At 40.7% G+C, this 26,487-nt stretch overlaps 1 protein-coding gene across 1 annotated transcript in view; it reads left to right on the forward strand.

The window, feature by feature from the left end:
- LOC125462668 (acidic mammalian chitinase-like) overlaps positions 1 to 26,390 on the forward strand; it is a 48,089-nt gene extending 21,699 nt beyond the window's left edge. The window contains 10 exon segments of the mRNA XM_059653257.1: positions 16,318 to 16,344; positions 16,427 to 16,628; positions 17,130 to 17,186; positions 17,367 to 17,532; positions 18,324 to 18,457; positions 19,991 to 20,105; positions 20,198 to 20,380; positions 21,957 to 22,073; positions 23,428 to 23,566; positions 25,145 to 26,390. Coding sequence (XP_059509240.1) covers positions 16,318 to 16,344; positions 16,427 to 16,628; positions 17,130 to 17,186; positions 17,367 to 17,532; positions 18,324 to 18,457; positions 19,991 to 20,105; positions 20,198 to 20,380; positions 21,957 to 22,073; positions 23,428 to 23,566; positions 25,145 to 25,371 — 1,367 coding nt within the window. The 3' untranslated portion in view covers positions 25,372 to 26,390.
- Positions 26,391 to 26,487: the final 97 nt, after the last annotated feature.

The raw sequence follows: 26,487 nt of genomic DNA on the forward strand, positions 1-26,487 counted from the left end.
ACGTGCAAAGCCCCTTCCAAGCCACACACCATCCACACTTGAATTGACATTGCAAGATCAAATCACAGGACATCCCTATTCTAACAGCACTGGGAATATCCCTGCACCACCTGCACCGTGGCAGTTGAAAGAAAATTCACTCACCACCACACTTTTGAGAGCACTTTGGATTGGCAACGAGTCATCCACATCCCATAAAACATGGAAGAGTACAGCACAGGAACAGGCCATCTGGCCCACCATATCTACATTGATCATGATGCCATTCTAAATTAATACCATATACTTTGTATGTGGTCTATATGTCTCTAATCCCTGCCTGTTTACATGTCTGACAAGACGCCTCTTAAATGTTGCTATCATACCTACTTCTGCCACCTCTGCTAGCTATGTGTTCCAGGTACTTACCACCCTTTGTGCAAAAAGCTCACTTTGCACATTTCCTTTAAACTTTCCCCTTTCATTTTAAGCCTATATCCCCCTAGAAAAAGAGTCTGCCTAGCCACCATATCTATGCCTCTCATATTTTACATTTTCACATCAGGTAGCTCCTCAGCCTCTGACGCTCTAGCAAAAACAACCCAAGTTTGTCCAACTTGTCATTATAGCTAATACACTCCAGCCCAGGCAAACTTTCTTTGTCCCCTCTCCAAAGCCTCCATATCCTTGCTGTATAGATAACAAAGTGTGAAGCTGGATGAACACAGCAGGCCAAGCAGCATCTCAGGAGCACAAAAGCTGACGTTTCAGGCCTAGACCCTTCGTCTCTGACGAAGGGTCTAGGCTCGAAACATCAGCTTTTGTGCTCCTGAGATGCTGCTTGGCCTGCTGTGCTCATCCAGCTTCACACTTTGTTATCTTGGATTCTCCAGCATCTGCAGTTCCCATTATCTCTGATATCCTTGCTGTAGCGTGGTGGCCAGAACTGCACACATTACTCCAAATGTCGCCTAACTAAAGTTTTATATGACTGCAACGTGACATGCCAACTTTTATACTCAATGCCTCAAACAATAGAGTAAAGCATGCCAAATGCCTTCTTTACTACCTTATCCAGTTGTTTCACTACTTTCAAGGAGCAATGCACTGGCACCCCAAGTTCCCTCTGTATTTCAATGCTCCTAAAGGACCTGTCCCTTAATGTATACTTTCTTCTTGCATTTATCATCCCAAAATGCATCACCTCACACTTGTCCAGATTAAACTCCATCTGCCATTTTTCCGCTCAACTTTCAATTAACCTATATCCTGTTGTCTCCTTTGACAATATTCCTCACTATCCAAAACTCCACCAATTTTTGTGTCTTCTGCAAACCTAAGACCTACATTTTCATCCAAATTATTTGTATATATCACAAGCAGTGTCAGTACCCAATCCTTGCAGAACACCACTGGTTATAAGCTGCCAGTCAGAAAAGTTAATTTCTGATTCCCAGCAGCTGCTGTTCTTTGTCTATTGTTTTCGCTTTGTTCTGAAGTTGGAACACTACCTTTGTGGCACAACAGATTTCACCCAGAGTCCATAAAATAATACAAAGAACTTTCAAATGAATTGAATGGAATAAATATAAATATTTCAATGGCTGGCACAAGTTAGTATGTGGCCAAAGTTAAGTACCAATTTGAATGTTCCTTTTGCGAGGATGGACGTCAGGCCTAGTTCCCCTACTCTCCACCCTACCACTCTTTGACTCTCAAAGACTCTCTTTGAAATATAAAATCTGTCTTCATTTTAAGTACCTCCTGCACCCTGTTTCAACTTTTGTTTTTGCTAGTGAGTTCCCCATTCTAAGATTATGAATTTTTACATTTTAACTCTTAGTTTAATCCTATTATTAATACTTCCATATTTGTACTCAGAAAATTAGTGAAAGCTATATTTCAGCATGTGCAGATTAAAAGCTGATAGCAACTGTCTGTATGGAGTTGACACACAGGATGGCGCAGTTGTGAAATTTTTTAAAAAGTTCAGCTTTCCATTTCAGTGGAAACTGATTCTGATGGGAGGTCACTGTAACTAGACATGAGTGATGTTGTTCTTTGTGTGAGAAATTCAGTAGTAATGAACTAGCAACTAATCACAGGCATAACCTCTGTCTATCTGTTTCTCACTCGAATAATGTAGAGCTCAGAGTTACATATTGGAGGTAGGTGGTGGGAATACAGTTCTGAGGAATGCTATCTCAGGTCAGACTGTGCAATTTTCCAACAGGTCGGTAAACATTCTGAGCTTTTTTTTGGCAGGTCACTGCCAATGATGGTCTCATGCTGATGTTCACAATTTTCAGATACAATTCAGTGGCCAGGCCACAATCGTGTTGGCTCTTATACTCCAATGCAATTCAGGACAGACTCTATTCCTCACGTAATGCTGTAATGTCAGAATTAGTCTGTAATTGTCCCCCTTCCTATTGCTTGCCCAACGCGGGATATGGTTTCATCAGTGCTAACAACCATTCAATACCTTGCTCAAGGGTACAGTGTAAACAAGGGCAATAGAAGGGAGGTTTGCTGATACTCATGTTTTATTCAATGTTGAGTTATGGCTATCATGTGTACAGCTGGAATTCATTGTAATCTCCAGTTGCTATTAAAGATTATTGTGGGCCTTCTCCTTTAACCACTGTGGACTGTGTTTGATAGGTCTGAGCTGCTGACAAGGCCACTTCGGAGATCAGAAAAACAGCCTGCTATGTCAATGCAGGGCATCCATCACCAGTGCATGGTGGCAGCTGTGTACCATCCACAAGACAGTCCATAGCAACTCACCAAGTCTCCTTGGTCTGCACTTTTCCAAACTGTACCTGCTATCACCTAGACAGACCAAGAACATTGCATCTTGTAAATTCCCCTTTCAAGCCACACGCCATCCTGACTTGAATCTTGATGTTCCTTCACAACTGCTGGGGCAAGGATGAGGAATTCCCTTTCTGACAGCACTGTGGATTTCCCTAAACCACTTGGACTGCAGCGATTGAAGAGGATGGTACAACACTACATTTCCAAGAGCAATAAGGATGGGCAGTAGATTCCATCAGTCACTACTGATGATTTTCAATTTCAGTCCTTGCCTCATAATTTAGAATCGGGGAAAGACCTCCGATCTCGATTCATTCATATGGTAATGCTCATGCAAACCATGCAATAACAGCTGGCAGATGGGTAGAAGATATGTGGGCTAGGTATTTATTGTGCCTGCTGCTAACATAATGACATAATTATTTGTCCACTTAGTTAAGTCTGGAGACATTCTCACTGGAATTTAGATTGGGCAATAAATAGTGATGGTAGAAATCTTAAGAAAGAAAGATACATTTTGCTGAAACTTTTTGTCCCCTGTTCCTCCAGCCAATTTACAAGAATGCTAATGGAAGACAAAGCCAACATTGATACTGCATAAGAGGAGAGTGCTGTTTTATTAGCAAGTAGACTCAGATTGGTAAATGGAAGATGGAGAATGCAGCCATTACTTTTGATTTAGTTGACGACCAGGTTGTTTGAGGTTTTATACAGGCAGGTTAACGCTGAATGGTCAGGATATGGCTCTGAGAAATGTTTGATATGATCCACAAAACCTTAGACCCATACATCTGGCATCGCTCCAGCGCTGAAATTCATGTACCACATGACTGATTTGTGTGATTGGTAAAATATCTTTTAGCTTGATGGCAGCATTCTGTTAGAGGCAGATAGCACTCGTGTTGCTACTGTGTAGTTATTTTCTAATTAGTCTGTTCAGTGGATGTTATTTGGATACAGTTGGAGAAGGTAGGACTTGAACTGGGCTGCTTAGCTCTGAGGTAGGGGCAGAGTGCTGCTGCATAGTTTTTCTTTCTCAATAAAGGTGACAAAGTTAGAAACTAGATGACATTTTATTTTCTTTGGCAAATTGTTCAATGCACACAATACAGCATTCCTATCAACCATCCCATGCTCTGGCAAATCCCTGCTTATATGGATATTTTTTAATAAGATTGTTTAGGGATGTTGTGAAACACCCCTGGAGCTGGTAGGACTTCAATCCAGCCCCCTGGCTCTGGAGTAGGGGCGCTATACTATTGCACAGTTTGTTTATTATTTCATAAATCACAATTTGTAAAAGTTGAAGGCTGAGTCATTTGCTTTGTGCACTTACATTGCGTAGAAGATATAACTTATACACTTAATGGTAAGGTCTTGGGGTGTGTTGCCAAACAAAGAGACCTTTCAGAGTGGGTTCATATTTCCTTGAAACTAGAGTTGCAGGTAGACAGGGTAGTGAAGAAGGTGTTTGTACACTTGCTTTTAGAACATAGAACGTAGAACATAGAACAGTACAGTACAGAACAGGCCCTTCAGCCCACAATGTTGTGCCGACCATTGATCCTCATGTATGCACCCTCAAATTTCTGTGACCAGATGCATGTCCAGCAGTCTCTTAAATGACCCCAATGACCTTGCTTCCACAACTGCTGCTGGCAACGCATTCCATACTCTCACAACTCTCTGTGTAAAGTACCCGCCTCTGACATCCCCTCTATACTTTCCTCCAACCAGCTTAAAACTATGACCCCTCGTGCTAGCCAATTCTGCCCTGGGAAATAGTCTCTGGCTATCAACTCTATCTATGCCTCTCATTATCTTGTATACCTCAATTAGGTCCCCTCTCCTCCTCTTTTCTCCAATGAAAAGAGTTCGAGCTCAGTCAACCTCTCTTCATAAGATAAGCCCTCCAGTCCAGGCAGCATCCTGGTAAACCTCCTCTGAACCCTCTCCAAAGCATCCACATCTTTCCTATAATAGGGCGACCAGAACTGGACGCAGTATTCCGAGTGCAGTCTAACCAAAGTTTTATAGAGCTGCAACAAGATCTCACGACTCTTAAACTCAATCCCCCTGTTAATGAAAGCCAAAACACCATATGCTTTCTTAACAACCCTGTCCACTTGGGTGGCCATTTTAAGGGATATATGTATCTGCACACCAAGATCCCTCTGTTCCTCCACACTGCCAAGAATCCTATCCTTAATCCTGTACTCAGCTTTCAAATTCGACCTTCCAAAATGCATCACCTCGCATTTATCCAGGTTGAACTCCATCTGCCAACTCTCAGCCCATCTCTGCATCCTGTCAATGTCCCGCTGCAGCCTACAACAGCCCTCTATACTGTCAACGACACCTCCGACCTTTGTGTCATCTGCAAACTTGCTGACCCATCCTTCAATCCCCTCATCCAAGTCATTAATAAAAATTACAAACAGTAGAGGCCCAAGGACAGAGCCCTGTGGAACACCACTCACCACTGACTTCCAGGCAGAATATTTTCCTTCTACTTTACGCAGAGAGTTGTGAGAGCATGGAATGCGTTGCCAGCAGCAGTTGTGGAAGCAAGGTCATTGGGGTCATTTAAGAGACTGCTGGACATGTATATGGTCACAGAAATTTGAGGGTGCATACATGAGGATCAATGGTCGGCACAACATTGTGGGCTGAAGGGCCTGTTCTGTGCTGTACTGTTCTATGTTCTATGTTCTATGTACCACTCGCTGCCTTCTGTTGGCCAGCCAATTCTGTATCCAGGCAGCTAAGTTTCCCTGTATCCCATTCCTCCTGACCTTCTGAATGAGCCTACCATGGGGAACCTTATCAAATGCCTTAGTGAAGTCCATATACACCACATCCACAGCTCGACCCTCATCAACTTTTCTAGTCACATCCTCGAAGAACTCGATAAGGTTTGTGAGGCATGACCTGCCCCTCACAAAGCCGTGTTGACTGCATTTGATCAAGCCATGCTCTTCCAGATGGTCATAAACCCTATCCCTCAGAATCCTTTCTAACATCTTGCAGACGACAGACGTGAGACTTACTGGTCTGTAATTGCTGGGGATTTCCCTATTTCCTTTCTTGAAGAGAGGAGTTACATTTGCCTCTCTCCAGTCCTCAGGTACGACTCCAGTGGAGAGCGAGGATGCAAAGATCTTCGCAAGTGGCGAAGTAATTGCATTTCTCGCTTCCCAAAGCAGCCGAGGACAAATCTGGCCCGGACCTGGCGACTTGTCAATCTTAATGTTTGACAAAATTTTCAGCACATCAGCTTCCTCTATCTCTATCCATTCCAGCATGCACACCTGCTCTTCAAAGGTTTCATTCACTACAAAGTTCGTTTCTTTCATAAAGACAGAAGCAAAAAACTCATTTAGGGCTTCCCCTACCTCCTCAGACTCCACACACAAGTTCCCTATGCTATTCCTGATCGGCCCTACTCTTTCTTTGACCATTCTCTTATTCCTCACATAAGTGTAAAATGCCTTTGTGTTTTCCCTAATTCGTTCTGCCAAGCCTTTCTCGTGCCCCCTCCTGGCTCTCCTCAGACCATTTTTGAGCTCCTTCCTTGCCTGCGTGTAATCCTCTCTGGCTGAACTTGACCCTAGCTTCCTCCACCTTATGTAAGCTACCTTCTTCCTTTTCACAAGAAGCTCCACCTCTCTCGTCATCCAAGGTTCCTTTATCTTACCCCTTCTTGCCTGTCTCAGAGGGACATATTTACTCATCACTCGCAACAACTGTTCCTTAAACAGTCTCCACATGTCTATAGTTCCCTTACCATGGAACAATTGCTCCCAGTCCATGCTTCCTAACTCATGTCTAATCGCATCATAGTTTCCTCTTCCCCAATTAAATATCCTCCCATTTTGCCTAATCCTCTCCTTCTCCAATGCTATGTAGAATGTGAGGCAGTTATGGTCACTATCACCAAAATGCTCTCCCACCACAAGATCTGATACCTGCCTCGTTTCCGAACACCAAGTCTAGAATGGCCTCTCCCCTCATCGGCCTGTCAACGTACTGTGTTAGGAAACCCTCCTGAACACACCTTACAAAAACAGCTCCATTCAAATCTTCTGCTCAAAGGAGGTTCCAATCAATATTAGGAAAGTTAAAGTCACCCATTACAACAACCCTACTGCGTCCACACTTTTCCAAAATCTGTCGACCTATGCTTTCTTCAATCTCCCTGCTGCTATTGGGGGGCCTGTAGTAAACCCCTAACGAGGTGACTACTCCCTTGCTGTTCCAAATTTCCACCCATACTGACTCAGTAGGCAGATTTTATTGGTCAGTGCATGAGTATTAGAGTTTGGGGGTCAGGTTGCAGCTGTACAGGACATTGGTTAGGAAGGATGTTGTGAAACTTAAAAGGGTTCAGAAGAAGTTTACCAGAATGTTGCTGGGGGTGGAAGGTTTCAGCTATAAGGAGAGGCTGAAAATGCTGGGGCTATTTTCTGTGGAGCATTGGAGGCTGAGGGGATTTATAAAGACTCATAAAATCATGAGGGGCATGGATAGACTGAATAGTCAAAGTCTTTTCCTCAGGGTAAGGGAGTATAGGTTTAATGTGAGAGGGGAGAGATTTAAAAGGGACATAAGGAGCAATGCTTTCATGCAGAGGGTGGTGCATGTATGGTATGAGCTGTCAGAGGAAGTGGTGGAGCCTGATACAATTACAACATTTAAAAGGCATCTGAATGGGTTTATGAATAAGAAGGGTTTAGAAGGATAAGTGCCAAAGGCTCGCAAATGGGACTCGATTAATTTAGGATATATGGTCAGCGTGGATGAGTTGGACAAAAGGGTCCATTTCCATGTTTTACACCTCTATGACTATATGATTCTGTGACAAAATAACTATCTTCATCCATTATTGAAACTTTTGAGATAATTACCCTTCCAGGTTAGGCAATTGGACATTTGTTCAGTTAACTTGAGGGTAATTTCTGCACTCTTCTGCTGTTCACAATAAGTGAGTATAGACCATGCCCAAGAAGCCTATCCTTGCAAAACTTGAAAAATCATGTCCAACATTAGATATGATACCGAAATTGGACAATATTTGCTCAATAATCCAGAGTGTTCAAAGAATTCTACTTTTTCCAGTTTAGGATACTCAGTCAAGCTTGCAGTGTGGCACTGGAAGTTACATATAATAATACACAGGGCCTTGTTCTTTGCATACAGAGTGATCACATACACGTACAGGGCCTGTTACAACTTACTGCAAGTGGCAGCCAATTACTGATTCATTTCTTAGGGAACTACCTTAGTCCAAAACTAAAGAGTGTACATTTAAGGTGAGAGGATTTAAAATGGACCTAAGAAGCAATTTTTTTCATGCAGAGGGTGATGTTTGCATGGCGCATGCTGCTAGACAAAGTGATGGAGGCTGGTACAATTACAATATTTAAAAGGCATCTGGATGGGTACACCAAAAGGAGGGGTTCAGAGTGGAAAATGGGGCTAGGTTAATTTAGGATATCTGGTCGGCAGGGTCAAGTTGGACCAAAGGGTCTGTTTCCGTTCCATACAACTCCATGTCTCTAACAATCAGATTCAAACTGTTTGCTTTAAAATCTAAACAGAAAATAGCTGTTAACATCAATCATGGCAGTGTCCAACGTGGCAGTGCCTCTACTGACCAGGTCCCCTTGTTAACCAGTTAGCACTGTCACCTCATGCAGTATAAATTTTGGTTTTCCCTTTGAATTCTTGTGAAATATTCTGATAAGTGCAAGACAAAAATCTTCAACAAAATGTGCCTTTACTCTGCCATACCAGAGTAATTTCTGCACTCTTTGTCAGCTTCTGGAGGAGAACTTAACATGCTAACCTTACGGTTCAATTTCTACTAACCTTTTTTTAATTTTATAATTAAAGCTTCTATCTGAGTAAAGTACAAGCTAATATCAGTTGCACTTATTGAATTGATGCACAGGATGGCAGTGTTGTAATATTATAAACAGGCCTTTGATAAAAAAGTAGAAACAGTGCTGGAGAAACTCAGCAGATCTAGTAATGCCTTTAATAAGTAAAATAGCTGATATTTAAATTCGGTTCTGAAGAAGATTCTAATCTCTCCTCAATGGTGTCAGACGGGCTGGGTTTGTCCAGAAGTTTGTTTTTACATCAGATCTGGAGCATCTACTGTTGCTTTTACTTCAAAAAAAACTTTTCTATTCTTTTTAGGCTCTGGTTGATGTGAGGAAAACCTTTTCTTTCCCTCAGAGAGTGCTGGGAATCTGGATCTTGCTGCTTGTATATGTGCCAGAGGCAGAAACCCTCATAATATTTAAGAAATATTTAGGTGTGCACTTGCAATGCCAAGGCATACAAGATAATGGACCGAGTGCTGGAAAATGGGATGAGAATGGTTAGATGGTTGTTTTTGAACAGTATGGGCCCAATCGGCTGGTGGGTCCTTTTCCTATGCTGTAAACTTATTATAAAAGCCTGGCTTAAGAACTGTTTAATAAAGAAAACAAAATATGTATAAACAGATCTTTCACAAGTCAGCAGACTGTTAATAATGCGTTACCCCAAGGATCAGTTTTTGTGCCACTCTTCACAATCAGTAGAAATGACTTGGGTGTAGGGACTAATATAATATATTCAAATTTGCTGATGGCACAAAATATAGGTGCGAGTGTAAGTTGTGAACAAGTTGCAAGGAGGATTCAAGCAGATTTGGACAGCATAACAGTATAATTTTGTCAGTTCTCAGAAAACCCATTGGTTTGCGAATATCATTTAGGGAAGGAATTTCTGCAATTTGTTATCTTCACATATGTGCAATAGATCGACTCTAGGCCATTAGTTATGGGCAATGAATGCTGGCCAAACTAGAAAGATCCGCATCCCCTGAACAAAGAAAACTTTGGAAACAATTCTGAAGTGAAAATGTGAAACTTTCTTGTCAAATTAAGAAGATACATACTGAATTAATAGTTTTGAACCTATCATGCTATCAAGTAGGACTTACTCAGCAACAATCTGGTTACTGATGCTCAGTTTATGTTGTGTCAGGGTGCCTAGCTCCTGGCCTAAATGCAGCCACAGTTCAAACATGGGCAAAAGAAATAAACTCAAGAGGTTGGGCAAGAGTTCTTATTTGAATAACCTATTGTTTATGAGAATAGGAAGTGATCCCACATTGAGAAGAAATGGAAGCCCTTGAAATGCTCACTTACGGGTCCTTTGTTATTCTCACATGTCTTATGACCTTTTCCGAGGTTCAAGTGGTACGCGGCACATATTTGGAATAGAAACAATGGGCATGCCATGTAAACACACGAAAAGTAGATTTCTTTACTTGCATTCCAGATTAGACTGTGTGTTAAACTATTAATAGTCCATAGAACCACAATGTTTTCCATGGCTTTAACATTTCCTGGATTCTTTTATGGACCTTATCACTATTAGAAAAGGTATTCAGCAATACAGTGGGGTTGGGGAACAATGGATTTAATATGAGCACACCTGCTGTTACAGCGGAGGGCTGTCTTCAAACTAAGTTGTAACCTCAGAAAGTCAACTGCAAGTAGCCTTGGCCCAGTTTAGAAAGCAGCACAAGTGAGGAGGCATTGCATCTGTGCAAGCGTTTTGTTCCTCTACTAGTCTATTCCCCATTATAGCTAATATTATCCTTTCCAGTGGCAATTAAAAAAGGCCATTCTTTATTAATCCTTACAAGTTTCTTTAAAAATTGAAAAACAAAAAAGGAAACTGCTGGAAAAGCTCAGCTGATCTGGCAGCATCTGCGGACAGAAATCAGAATTAACTTTTTGCTGTCAGGTGACCCTTAGAACTCAGAACGCAGGAAGGGTCACTTGGCCTGAAACATCATTTCTGATTTGTTTGCATAGATCCTAGCAATTTCCAGCAATTTCTGGTTTTGTTTCTGATTTACAGCATCCTCGGTCCTTTCAATTTTTATTAAGTATTTTCCTTAAAAAATGAAATGCCTTGAAATGATGGAGCGATGATAACTGAATGGGACAGTCACAGGATAATAGCTGACAACAGCAAGACATGTAGACAGAGACAATTATTAAATTTCAGGCTCAGTAACTGAATGCTATTGAATAGGTTTTAAAGATTTTTGAAAATATAATGGTTAAAACATGATAATATATATGTGAAACAGTCAATCACTAGTGGTGCAACTAATATTATTTGGATAATAAGCTCTTTTTATCCTGGAATTTTTCGCAATTTTGCCACATAACAAAGAAGTATTTTTTGGACTAAACAGATCAGTTTCATGTTTGCTGTAGTTGTAATAAATCAGGAAAATAATAATTTATTGCACTGAATAGGGAGCTGCAATGGGAGTGCCTAAGAGACTGATGGAGATAGATTCAATCATGGTTTCCAAAAGAGACTTGGATCCTTATCAGAAGAGAGAAAATAAAACTGGCATGACTCCAGAGTAAAGGTGAGTGAGTGGATCTGGGTGAATAATGCTTGCAATGAGCTGGCACAGGCATGATGAGCGAAATAACCTCATTCTATGATGTAACAACTCTATGAATTCATATGTCAAAGAATGTTTGTAGATTTCTAGTTGCTTATAAATCCATGGGATCCGATTAATCAGAAAGCTCCCCGCCTTAAAATCGTGGTCAGAAGTTTCCCGTTTTCAGTTGAAGCTTTCCGTCAAGTGAGGTTCATGGTGCCATGTCTACAGTAGCTGAGAGCGATTTTTGTGAAACAATCTTCCACTCTTCACATCATTAATTGTGCAACAGGCTCTTGGACACCTTTCTCAGGGAATTATGTGTCTGGAAAGGCAGGCATATTTGTCTCTGCTGGGACTTTTCAGCACTTACACCATTTTTAAACCCTCCAGATGTTGCAAGCCAGGATTGACCTCTCATTGTCTGGTACTGGACCATTAGTATTGAAATCTTGGCCTATGAGAAAGAAAAACTTGCTCACTACTTCACAGACAGGGACCTGGGGGTCTTGGAGGATGAGCTGAGCGAGAGGACGGTAGTCCTTTCCCCTACAGACCACCACTAACAGACCCAGCCTGCCAATTTGCAGCCAGGGTCAGCGCTGCAGCCCAGGTGAACAGAAACACCTGACAGTGCAGGAATAAGGTCAATGATCTTCTGCACTCCTCAAGGGTAAGGGCCAACAAACTCGCTCTGTTACGTCACACTCACAGGATCACTACCACCCCTAATTCTTCCACATCTCTCCAAACCTCATCAACCTTATCTCTCACTATTGCAAGCATCATGTCCATTCAACAGCTTCCACCTGTATCATCATCTAACTACCATCCCTTCCTGCTCTCCGAGCTTCCCACTCACTCAAAAGGGGCAACTCAGTACCTCACCTGGCCTTGTATCTCCACTAATTGCCCTTCTACCAATCCACCATGATCAATCACTCCTTGCCTTTGTCTCATTGATGGAAGAATTGGTCTGACCCACATATTGATGTCTTACAGCACCTGACTGAAGTATATGCAATCCTAGAAGAAGTTAATTTTAAGCTGCAGGACTGACCATGGCCCAGTCCCTGGACTGCAAGGATGTGGATATCAGAATGTCATAGGACCAAGTACCTAACTGCCTGCAACCAAGCCTCTGAGTGTGTCCCTTGAGTAAATGTAGTGTCAATTCATGAGGGGCAGTGGTGCCCCTTAATTCCACCAATAGAACTAGAATTAGAATTGGCTTTATTGTCACATGTACTCAGATGAGTACAGAGAAAAGTTTACAAGTCACCATTTACTGCACCATCCTGGATACCAACGTACCAAGGTACAGATTCTTCAGTACAAATTCATAAGGGAAAAAAATTAGAAAAATAAAAAAAATTAAAAAGTCTCAAAAAAATCAGAAAAATAATGAAGCAGGAGTTCAGAGTAACAGTCCTTCCAGCCTGGACCATGCTAGACCTCACCCTGAGGCTGGGAATCAAGTCCACACGGGGGCCGGAATTCACACTAACGCCAGGAATCCAAGCCTACTCACCTTTGACTTTCATAGATAGACACATGCTTGAAGCACATGCAATGCATTTGCCACGTAAACTGCCAGCACGTGCTGCATGTGTGTTGTTGACATAACCCATGCTGCATCACTACATGCCCATTCCTTGACTGTTCAGTACTCCCTACCATGTCAAGCTGCCATCCCGTCACTCTGCAGTGAAATATAATGCAACCTTCAGAGGCCAGCGGCTGGTGACTGAGCACAGAAGAGCCCTTGTACTGAGAAAGCAATGTGACCCACACAGAGACTTGTGGTCCATTCGTCAGTACAGAAGTTAGTAAATACATGCTGAGAAAGCTATATGGTCTACAAAGCCTGGCAGTAAACACAAAGCCAGTGAGCACCAAGACTGTACGTTCAGAGCTGTAAGATGTGTGTGTGTGTCACTGCATGCAAAGTGACCGTGCAGAAGTATATAAGTCAGATGTGTCTCTGAGCTCCAGAGTAAAGTATTGGAAGGACTGAAGTGATGTGTGAGCTGTTCTGACAGTAGGAATGATTATGTGATAAGACTGATGGGTTTTTGATGTAGGTAAAGGATCAAGAAAGATATGAGCCATGGAACGTACAGGGACGTCGTTATGAAGAATTATTTACATGAAAGCCATGACAGACATTTAGTGAACTGCAGCCTCGCCATTCCCGTTCTGATTTCGTTGTTGGGAATTTGCACCAGTTATAAGTTGGGAATTTGCACTAGTTTCGTGGGAAAGAAGGGAGGAGTCAGAAATGGGATATAAATGATGTGAGTTGTGGATTAATTAGATGCAAATTAATGGAAAGAATGCAGTCACCTGAAAATGGCGATAATCTAAAGTTGCCATTTATGCCTGAAGGTAAAATCAGATTCTTTTTCTCGTTGCTCATTGTGACTATATTTTCCCATCATTGCTCATGCCACTCAGAGAAGGAACAATTCCACTGTAAATATTTTGCACTTAACTGAGGTGTGAAGTATCTATCTTTCAGTTTGGTGTTTGTTGACAGACTAATTGAAGTCTAAGCAGCAGACCATTTCAATGCTCACTTATTGCATGATTTTCGTCTAGATTCCTGCCAATTAATACCCAGCCAACCTCGATATTATTATTATCAAAGGCTGCATACTTATAGCTTAGTGCGTAACATTAGTCTAACATGCTTACTTGCCAGTCTATTTTTTCACATGCTGTGTTGCCTTCCTGAGTTTACAACACATAGACACAATTAGCCTCATGCCTCATGCTCGCTGGACGGTTAACTGCCACCTGGCATTCGTCGAGCAACGTTTTTCATTTATTTATCCATGGTGCTTTTCACATCATCTTAGCCTTGATTTGTTGACTTCTTTTCAAGAGTTAATCAGAAGACATTCACCTGTCGTCACGCTTTAAAACATTATCTCCAAACCACGGTGATAATGAGGGACAGTGTTCTAGTTGGAACCGACCGCAGTATTTGAGATAAGGCTTCCTACATAATTATAAAGACAAACAAAAAAGTGCATTTGCATTTCATTATAAATATCAAAGGCAAATCTGTTTACTTTTCCAAAGATATGAAGCTCTCAACACACAAAGCTTTTAATAACTAGTGATAAGTCCAGTATATTTAAGTTGAAGTGGAGCACCTATAATTCACCACTTCCAAAATGACAAAGTTTGTACTTGGGGCAGGTGAGTTTGATTTTTGTGTAACCATATTTTATGTTGTGGGGTTTCTTTTAAATGTTCAGGAATTAAATGGGGGAGGGTGGTGGTGGAACAAAGAGACTTCTTCAATTTCATTATACAGAAATCAATTCCTGCTGAAAACTACAAAACCTCTTAGGCTTACATGCTCACATTGCACAGCTTATTGTAGTAACTTTTATATTGATTCAGATGAATCCCACTTGCTGAATTCATTCAGTACAGCTTTGTTAACCACCTGCTGAGGATTTTCCAAAGACATTCCTCAGTTTGTTTTTCACCTCTGATTGTAATGGCAAATTTTCTGATATACCAGGTATTTTACACATTCTTTACTTCAAACTATATGTAATCTTCAAGGACGCACAGCAGTGTGAGGAAGGGTCTCATCTCAAGGGCAGTTAGGATTGAACAATAAATGCTGGTCTTGCCAGCAGTGCCCATATCCCATGAAAGAATTAAAGAAATAACTGACAACAGGATTCGTCCACACTTTTTAAAGAAGATTTGTTAATTTTACATGTAGCTACAAGTTTCAGGAGCCACAAGGTAAAATGATTCAGTTGACTACAGTTATTTGTGATTGTTTAAAAAAATTTATTGGAAGCAGTGCCCTTTGAGAGTGTAGCGTCTTTGTAGATGAATTTGTAAATATAACTTTTCAATCCATGCTCTGTCATTTCAATGAAATGGGAATGGAGAATGTTATTGAACTTGAATAGTTTATCTGCTTTTGAAACTTTCATTCCTGCCTTTGTTGCATTCACGTTTGAATACTCCATTGCTCATCCATCTGCCATTAACTTGTACTCATCCAAAGATTTGCTGTCCATTTTGTAACTCACAACAAGTTCTGTTCACGCATCACCCCTGTGCTCGCTGGATTGCATTGACTTCTGTCCTGACAGCACCCTGATTATATAATTTTTATCCTTGCACTCAAATTCAATTATAGTGTCATCCTTTCCTGTCTCTGTGCCGTACTCAAGCGCAGGATATGAATTCAGTCTTGGTCACACCAATGTCGTCAACCCAGTAAATCAACTAATCATTATATTTGAGATAATGGGAACTGCAGATGCTGGAGAATCCAAGACAACAAAATGTGAGGCTGGATGAACACAGCAGGCCAAGCAGCATCTCAGGAGCACCTCTCTGATGAAGGGTCTAGGCCCGAAACGTCAGCTTTTGTGCTCCTGAGATGCTGCTTGGCCTGCTGTGTTCATCCAGCCTCACATTTTGTTGTCTCTAATCATTATATTTGGTATTTTACCCTATGTATTTTTTATCATGCATAATCTTAATGGCCAATGAAAAGCCCAGTGTGAGTTGATAATATCTGTTTGAAGTTCAGAGCTGTTAATTTGTTATTTGCATCATGATAATATTATCTTGTACAGTATTTCATAAATCAATGAGGCTGTATTTGTTATCAGTGATGGAATGCTCTAACATGGTTGTATAAGAACATGAAAAATGAACTATGTTATGCTTTTGCTAAAATAAGGGACAGAAGCACTTCAAGAAAATGCAATAATGTCATAATTTCTCAATAAGTCAGTGAATTAACTGGTCAGTATAACCAAGCTGTAATGTCAAGTTTAACTCAACAGTTGTCAATGATCCTTTAATTCACTGAACACGTTACAGTAACAGCTTGAGTAAGAAAGCCAAACGTTTTGTCTGTGGATTGTTTCAATGCACTGGGGTGCAAACCAAAAACCATCTTAGTAACTTGAGCTGAAATATTGCTGTGAACCTTTATAATTTCACACATCCTTTGATCACATTTCTAACACATCGTTTTTCCTTTATTAAAACAGTGGCCTTGCTGGCATGCCTGCAACTGGGTAAGTCTTTGTTCATTAAAGGGTTTTCACTATTTAATGTGATGAGTCCACACTTCTAATTTCCATTTCACCCTACTCACAGGGTCTGCCTACAGACTGGCCTGTTACTTCGCAAACTGGGCCCAGTACAGACCGGGAATAGCAAAGTATACCCCAGATGATGTGGACGCTTGCATGTGCACTCATCTGATCTATGCTTTTGCTGTTATAAATGACAATAAAATTGTTACCTTTGAATGGAATGATGTGACCCTCTACAAATCATTTAATGCACTGAAAACCAGGTATGGTACATCAGTAATGAACTCCTGAAATATAACTTTTGTTTTGATGACTGCAGATAACTTAGCCTCCTGCACAAGATGTATAGGTCTACAATAACATTAATTTAAGTTCAAAGTCTGACTTCAAATCTATAAGCATCAGCAATCTATATCATTCTGAGAGGTCCCTCAGTATTGATTGTGTTTGATAATGGGACATGTATTCAGTGAACTTGCTCTGAGCCACAGCATCACAGCTTCACAAAACAACTCAATGAAATAAAGAAGTAACGGTTGCAGAGTGCAGAAAACAAAATGTGCTTTATCATTGATTCTATTCATAATACACCCTTATTTAATTTCAATTGAACTGAGGTGCTGAACATTAATTAGATGCAGTATCAAGGAGTAACTCCTAAGTTTAATATTGTGATATTTTTAAGTAATTTCAGTAATTCATCTAACAGTGTGTTATTCCCTTCATTACTTTTTCTAATTCAATGATCTGCTTATTCGCAACAGGAATGCAAACCTTAAAACTCTTCTCTCTGTTGGAGGCTGGAACTTTGGAACTCAAAAGTAAGATGAACTCATTGTTGGGTTGAGAAAACATACACTTTCTGATTCTGCATGCAATTAAATGAGAATACTGTTGTTTTGCTTCCTAACATGCTGAGTCACCATATAAAGTCTGTTTTACCATTGCTTCATAACAAATTCTGTTATCAATAATAATTTTTCATTAACTTTCTTCTACAGATTTAGTGCTATGGTTTCCACAGCTGCAAATCGGCAAACATTCATAAAATCGGCTATCAGCTTCCTGCGTAAGTATGGGTTTGATGGTTTGGACATAGACTGGGAGTATCCTGGGTCAAGAGGAAGCCCAGCACAAGACAAGCATCTCTTCACGGTCTTAACGCAGGTAAGAACCTAACTGGCAAGTTACACTGCTCATACAATATCAAAAGGCAGACAATACCCACAGATTAATTTGGCCATCATTTGTATAAAGTATTTACATCAAATGAATAAACGAAAATGTATTTACTTCATAAACCCTGAGAAAACCTGCAAAAAGTCTTCACATTACAGTCACACAATCTCATGTGGATTAAAAATACAGGAGCAGGATAAACTGTTGAGTTATTAACTGAGATCATCAGATTCCGCTATTTCATTGAAATCATTCTAAATTCAGTTTCATTTTATCTTTTAACTCATTTTTTAACAAGATCCTTTTTGAAGGGACAATCAAATTTACCTCAATTTCTCTTCTCTTGAAGCATTTGAAGACAGCTTGGGCTATAAATCCTTCCAATCCCTCAATTGCGCAGTTAGATTCATGTACCAACCGAAAGAACGCACGTTACCCTAGTATAGAACGATCGTGGAACACCGTTAACCACATCATCACCACATAGACACTTCTCAGTAATAAGCACAGCATTTTGAGCAGGCATAGGAACTCGAGTTGATTTTTCTTATCAATAGCAGCTCATTGTGATAAAAGTATTTGCTTTGCAGTAACTCTTGTTAATCTGACCTCTGCTAAAGCCTTTCTAAGGCTATTAGACATGTTACTATACCAAGCGTGGCCATGGATACAAATTTTCAAAACAAAGAAACATAGTGCTTCTTTGATCATCTTCTTAAGCCTTGCCTTGTGCAAAATAAGTCAGTTACTGATTAAATTCGAAAATATCTGAATTTTAGGAACTGCTAGCAGCTTTTGAAGCCGAAGGGAAAAGTACTGGGAGACCACGACTGTTACTTACAGCTGCAGTGGCAGCTGGACGCCCTACTATTGAAACTGCCTATGAGATTCCTCAGCTGGGACAGTGAGCATGGTGTCAGCCTTACAGGTAAAATGTAACCTCACCGCAGGGGAGAGTGGCTCTCACAAAATCAACTCTCTACCGTAGAGCAACACATAAATAAGATAATTTATGGGATTTCTTTGCTGTGACTTCTCAGGTTTCTAGAGATTATTTATTTCCCACAGCACAGTTTAAGCTAAATAATTTATTCACTTCAATCTTGCATCTTCCTCATTTGAAACAAAAATGTACAATCTCATCTTGCAGCCATTTCCCCAATTAAAATAAGTTATTTTATGTATAAAAATCTGGAATCTCACCACCATTTTCTCAAGAGCAATTAAGGATAGTTCATAGGTGCTGGTCTTATTACCAAAGCTTACAGTCCAACAATTAAGCTTAGACAAACCTTTGCTAACCTTTGCTAGGACCGCCAACCATCTCGCTTTGCAGCTAAATTGGCATTACTTTATCTGCTCAATATCATTATTGCTTGCTTTGACATACTAAAATTCCTACAGATGTGTTCCAGCAATAATTTTTACCTTAGTCTTCAGATTGACCAGGTATTTTGATCAATAATTCCCTCTTATTTTTCTTATTGATCCTTACCAGTGGAAATGTTTCCTAATATGCATCCTGTTATCTATTTCTAAATGTCTGAACCTACACTTATTCAAACTCAAATTTTTATGTCACATCTCAGGTAATATATGCAATTCATTATGTTTTTCAAATGCGAGCTTGCTAGAATTTGTACCCTAGGTCCCTGATTTTCTGATGGAACATCAAAACTTAGTGTAATTTTCACTGATGTACCCCTGAAGCTAATGTGGACAACTGAGAGGTAATATCAAGTCCACAGTAAAGAATAGATATTGCTGTTTTATGGTAGTTTGTCCCATTGCGTTCAACACTTGGATGAAAATCTCTACCTGATCTCAATACATTCAGAAAATATTATTGACATAAGAAAATTTGCAAACTATTTTCTTTCATTCGCAAGCACTGCATTTGAGTCAGAAAGATAGCCCATAGTCTATATACTACGGGGTGTCTACGTCTAAATATTTTATTATTTTATTGCTAAGTAATTGAGGCGGTATGCAAAACTGATACTTCAGGATTTTAACATGGTTGCAAAGAGTAATAAACAAGCAGAAATCTAAACTGAGTTTCAGATTACAGGAATCAAGGAATCCCTACTGTGCGGAAAGAGGCTATTCAGTCCATCGTGTCTGCACTACCTCTCTACAGAGCATCCCATCTAAATTCAACACTTCTTTGCCCCACCTTATTTGCCATGGCTAACCCACAAACCTTTGGACAGCGAGGGGAAACCACAGCAGCTGGCAGAAATGGGGAGAATGCGCAAACTCCACACAGACAGTCACTTGAGGCTGGAATTGAACCCAGATCCCTGGCTGTGTGAGGCAGCAGTGCTAACCACTGTGCTGCCTTTGGAGGAAAGGAGGATCTTGAATAAGGTTAATAATGAATATATGTATATTGTCTGTAAGCTGTCAAAGTTACTAACTGGTCTTCCTATTTACAGAACTCTAGATTTTTCAATGTGATGACGTATGATTTCTATGGACCTTGGAATAGCTTCACTGGAGAAAATCGTCCTCTTTATGCTCTCCCTTCTGCTCAAGGCAGTAATAAATACTTCAATGTGGTTTGTACTCATGAATGTCATTTATTTCAGTTTTGCATTTGGATGAAGTGCTTGTGGTCTTCCTTAGCTTAATGTTACCAATTTCTTGACAGGTCTATACCATTAAATACTGGAAGGATAATGGAGCTCCCGCAGAGAAACTGAATGTTGGTTTCGCAGCTTATGGTCACTCATTCCGACTGAGTGCATCAAGCACTGCTGTTGGTGCCCCAGCTAGTGGTGCTGGACCAGCTGGGTATTATACACAAGAATCCGGTTTTCTGGCTTACTTTGAGGTACATAAGTTGTGCACGAGTGCCAAATATCCCAACACTTGTATTTTGCCATGAGAATGCATTAGCTTAGTTGGCATTCATTCTATAAGACATTTGGATAGGAACATGAAAAGGAAAGAATGAAAAGGATATGGGGCAAATACAGGCAATTGGGACTAGTTTATTTCAGGAAACTTGGCCAGCATGGATGAATTGCACTGAGGGCCTTTTTCCATGCTGTATAATTCTATAACTCTATGTAACAACTCAATAGATGAGAGGACATCAAGCAATTTAGATGAATAGAAATTGAAATTTTTCTCTTTACACAAGCAAAACATTGCAGATGCCATAAGTCTCAAATAAAAGTAGAAATTACTGGAAATACTCTGTGTCTGTGAAGAGAAAAATCTGATGTTAAATTTCTGGTCAGAATCCTGGGGAGGTTAGATTGTGACAAGTACTTCCATTGTTTTAATTCCTCAGTAGATAAGGACAAAGACCTGGATTCAAAGCTTCTACGATGACCATTTCTCGTAGAATACCTACAAGGTGGATTCAACCCATCAACTCCACACCAACCCTCTGAAGAGAGTCTCACCCAGACTGAGTCCTGCCCATCCCTGTAACCCTGCATTTACCTTAGCCAATCCACCTAAACTATCCATCTTTGGACTGTGGGAGGAAACCGGAGCACCTGGAGGAACCCCACACAGACACAGGGAGAACGTGCAAACTCCACAGACAGTCACCCAAGGCTGGAATCAAACCTTCGTCTCTGGTGCTGTGAGGCTGCAGTGCTAACCACTGAGCCACCGTGCCAATTGTTTTGACACTTTCTCCATTTGAAGGCTACTAGCTTCAGCTTGGTATCACCTTTTAAAGATGTAATCAGTGGTGGCATAGTGGTACAGTGATATAGTGGTTAGCTCTGCTGCTTCACAGCAACAGGAACCTGCGTCCAATTCCAGCCTTCGATGACTTTCTGTGTGGCGTTTGCACTTCCTGCCAGGTGCTCCAGTTTCCTCCCACTGTCCAAAGATATGCATGTTAGGTGGATTGGCCATGTTAGATTTCCCATAGTGTCCAGGACCTGCAGGCTAAATGGATAAATAAAGGGAGTGGGTGGGGCTGGGCCTGGGCAGGATTCTCTTAGGAGGGTTGATATGGACTAAAATAGCCCCTTTGCACACTGCGGGGAATCCATGATTCAAAGTTTGAGGACAAGCATTGTAAATGGTTGAGAAACTTTCAATAAAAATTTGGATTATATTTAAATGTTAATGGGTACATTTGACTTTGGGTCATACTATGAAATCAGACAGGTTCATTGAGACACCGATTATATACATCTGTGCCAAACGTAGGAGAGATATATCACAGGTGTTTGAAACAATATCCCAGTTTCACAAGACCACCCAAAGTCAATTAAAACTCAGATTCAAAGGAGTTTCTTGTGCACTGAAAAAGAAAAACAAAATCCAGAAGAGGTGAGTAATCCCAACAGAAAACAATTGATTTAAGTACATCTTAACTGCACTTAAGTTACTACAGGCAATAATAATTTCCTAGTACAAATGTTTTATTCTTTTCACAGATCTGTCTCTTCTTAAAGGCTGCCACAGAAAAATGGGATTTTTCACAGATGGTTCCTTATGCCTATAAAGGGAATGAATGGGTTGGATATGATAACCCACAAAGCTATGAAGACAAGGTCTGCTATGCAAATAGCTGTGTGCTTTAGCACTGACATCCCAAATGCTCATGGTCAGAGACATAGAAACATAGTAGTATAGAAAGTAGGAGCAGGAGAAGGCCATTCAACCTTGTGATCCTGCATACCCTTCCACTATGATTGTGGTTATCATCTAACACAATAGCCTGTTCCTGCTTTTCCTCCATATCCTTTGATCCTTTTAGCTCCAAGTGCTATGCCCACTTCTCACTTGAAATTATTCAACATTTTCACCTGGACTGCTTTCTGTGGTAACCAACCTATATGCTCATGATCCTCAAAGTGAACATATTTTTCCCTCATCTCCAAGCTGAATGGTTTGCCCTGATCCTAAGACTGTGGCACATATTTTCTGGACTACCTTGCCATTGGGAACATCGTTCTCATCTATGCTGTCTAGTGCTGTTAGAACTTTATAGATTTTTATGAGGTACGCTTTTATTCTGAACTCCAGTGAACACAATCCTAACCAATTCAACCTCTCCTCATACGTCAGTCCACCATCCTAGGAATCAGGCTGGTAACATTTTGCTGCATTTCCTCTGTAGCAAGAATACCCTCCCTCAGATAAAGAAACCAGAACTGCATACAATATTACTAGACCTAGCCACCAGATTCACCTATTGAGAACTAAAATGCGCTTGTAGTTTTCTGACCATTAATCTTAATCGTGAGCACATGTAACAAGTGCATTTGGAAAATGAGCAATTCTTAATTTACCAGACATGTTAAGGCATGGCATTTATCATGCTGGCCCATTTCATTTCTGCTTCATTCATTCACATGACAATATTGTAAGAAGTACATGACTCATTTTTCAATTCACCTGTTTGTGCCCAAACTATAATTTCAGACAGAGCCGGGTTATGAAGCACTGACTCACATTACAAATGCAGTTATATTATTCATAATTGAAGCTTTAGTATTCTCAAATGGAGTTCATTCCATATTCTCCATGGACTCACGTGAAAAATTTACATGTGTATTGAAATGGAGCTTTGTGCACTTCTATAACAGTATTTCAGGTAATTACTTCTTATTGGCCAGCGCCAAATGGCTCCAGGACATGCTTAAGCCAACTGCCTCCGTTACACTCCAAAATCTCCCTTCCCTTGTTTAATTTTGATCTCAGAGCACCTTTTTACAAGATTTTGAAAAACAAACAAGAGATAGCTGGTTAATATCCAAACAAAATGATTGTACCTTCATTCATAACGCCTAAGAATATGTGCGGTTTGCCTTCATGATCTGAAATGCGCTAAATGTTATAAGCACACATGTAAAGTGAAAGCTTCAGGCTAACAATGGCAACTTTCCCCCCGATGTGTTCCAGATTAAATGGCTGAAGGAAAACAAAATTGGGGGAGCGATGGTATGGACTCTTTCTCTGGACGACTTCAGTGGCACTTTCTGCCACCGGGGCTGTTATCCTCTCATCAGTAAATTACACAATGGTCTTGGAATCAATCCAGGTAATTCTCTGTTGTGGCAATACCTTGCACCAGCTACTTGTTGCTGCTTACGACAGAGTTAGTATTAAGAGGCATTCACTTACCTAAATAAGATTGAAAATCGTCTTTTCAATGTGCTTTGCTTCTGATTATCCAGGGAGGAGAACATTAATGTGCATAGCTTACCTTATCATTTAACCGAAGTAACAGAACAGTAGAGAGCCAAACATTACAGTGTTAAATTGCACTGTATGATAGAAATAATTTGCTTGCTAGCATGTTAATAAGACATTTTATTGCCCACATTTTAAAAAAATTAATGGAATGCAAGCATCGCAAGCAAAGTCAACATTTGTTGCTTTACTCTACTTGCCTTTGACAGAGTGGGTTGAGCCACCCTCTGCAATTTCTGCACAATATCTATTGTTGGTAAAGTGGTGTTTGGAAGGAAGTTTCAGATTCCTGAACTTTAGAAATCCCTGCAGTGTGGAAATAGCCACTCACACTATCAAGTCCATATTAACTCCTGGAAGGCCATCCCACCTAGACCCTATCCTGTCCCTGTAATCCTGCACATTTTGTGACTAACCTGCACACTATGGGCAATTTAGTATGGCCAATTCACCTAACCTGCACATCTTTGGACTGGGGGAAGAAACCGGCACACCTGGTAGACATGAGAAGAATGCAAACTCTATTCAGACAGCCACCCAAGGGTGTAATCACACCCAGGTTCCTGGCACTGCAAGGCAGCAGTGACAACCATTGAGCTACTGTGCCACCCACTTTGCTCCCTTGACATTCACTTTGCTAGGCAGATTTCCTGTTCTTTATGTTCGTGGTGATGTCTGGAGTCTGTAAAAGACTAAGCTTGCTTTGGCAATTCCTGCATAGCCCTGTCATTAAGACTGGTAGCTCGAAAGAGTGAGCTTGCAAACAGACAACCAATTAAATCACTGAACACACGACATGTAGCTGATTTCCAATGACAGGAAAAGGACTGCAATTTCTTTCAAAGTGTATTTTTAAAAGATGAAGGAACACTTAGTAATTCCATTGAACATAATGCAGAACTCAGCCAACTTGGACTCCACCTTTTCTGGTTGAGGTGTGTGGTAAAGGTAGATTTCCTTCCCTCTCACAAATTGTTGAGTGGCAGTGGGATGTTTCTCAATGCCCATCATTCATTGACAGCTATCTTACAATGATGGTTTCTAACATGTTGCCCACACACAACTCCTGACCTCACATCCACTTAAGGTGAAATTGAAGTTCGCTCCATTTACATCTTTAAGTATGTCCATTCATGTCAATATTTTTTATTAAACAATGCATTAATGAAACAAATGAAGAACATACTGGAGAAACGCAGCAGGTCTGGCAGCATCTGGGAAGAGAGAAACAGAGTTAATGTTTTGAGTCTGGTATGACTCTTCTTCACTGTTCTGAAGTAGACTCGAAACATCGACTCTGTTTCTCTCTTCCTAGATGTTGCCAGAGCTGCTGAGTTTCTCCAGCATTCTCTGTGCTTGTTTCACATTTCCAGAATCTGTAGTGCTTTGCCTTTATGTGAATTGAATGAAATTTTTTTCTTTCCAGAATGCGTGGCTTCCCCTCTTCCTAGCACTGCTGCTCCTCCTAATCCCAATACTGATGCTCCTTCTGGGGGTAACTCAAAATTTTGCTCTGGCAAATCCAATGGTTTTTATCCAGACAAACAAAATAAGAACATCTATTATGACTGCGTTAATGGAGTGACCTATGTGAATAAATGTGCAACTGGATTAGTCTTCGATCCCTCCTGTGATTGCTGCAACTGGTCTTGAAATAAAATAGGTATATGCACTGAGCTTATACAACTAACAACACTGCTACATGTGATGTATATGTGCTACATATCAGCAACGTTTACTTGTAAATTCAGATGTTGCCAAATGTCTCAGCAATGTAAGGGTTTCCAGACCAAGAAAGGGACTGAGGTCCAATCAACTTGCATTCCTCAGCCTGGTTGTCATGTAAAATGCTCACAGAATAGAAGGAAATGTATTGATTCTGTGTCCATTTGTAATTTAGCTCGCTTCGTTCCTCACATTTTCTGCTTCCTCCTGCAGCGTTTTCTCATCCTTCAGGCTCCCACTTCCCTTTGGCAAGCTGCAATTGCAAAAGCCTCTGTTGCCCTTTCAGACTGTGCATTCCAAATTGTAATCACATACTTTCTGTGGAAGGTGTTCCCCGTTTGGTCCTTCTGTCACTCACTTTAAATCTGAGTCCTTGAATCAGCTCCCAAAAGTCCGAAAAGCAAGGAAGAAACGTATAGCTCCTTCCATGGTCTCAGCAAATGCTGAAGCATTTTACAGCTAATTGAGTACTTTTGAAGTGTGACGGAAGTTTTTAGGAAGAGAATTAAGTAGTAAAATAGAGCACAGTAAATTCAGCTTAAACAGAAATATGTTAATGATCAGATAATCGACTTTTATTTTAAATGATGTTGGCTGAATAATAATATTGGCCAAAACACATGGAGGCAAAGTTGGACCATGAGAGGCACTGCCCATGGGAGAAAAACTGAGGCCATGGTTACTTTGCCTTGTCTGAAAAATTGCACCTCAGACTGTTGGATTCTCTCAGCACTGCGCCAGAGTGTCACCATAGATTTTGCATTCCAATTCATGTTAACTCGCAACCTAGCAGTCAAAAACATTGCCAATTGAGGTGAGCACAGTGTAGATAATATTCAAAGTTTTTGACAAGATTTATAGCTCAGGTTGAGGATGAGGTTGTAGACTTTCTCACCAAGCCAGTATGTTTGATGTCACCTTGCTAGGTAACATCATCAGTGCACCTCCAGTGAAGCATTGGTGTTCTGTCCCGCTTGTTCACCCCCCACCCCCCCCCAACCACCCCCCTCCCCCCCCCCCCCCCCCAAAAGTAGCAGGGTAGTC

The sequence above is a fragment of the Stegostoma tigrinum genome, chromosome 21, assembly GCF_030684315.1.
Source record: "Stegostoma tigrinum isolate sSteTig4 chromosome 21, sSteTig4.hap1, whole genome shotgun sequence".
Classification (NCBI taxonomy): domain Eukaryota; kingdom Metazoa; phylum Chordata; class Chondrichthyes; order Orectolobiformes; family Stegostomatidae; genus Stegostoma; species Stegostoma tigrinum.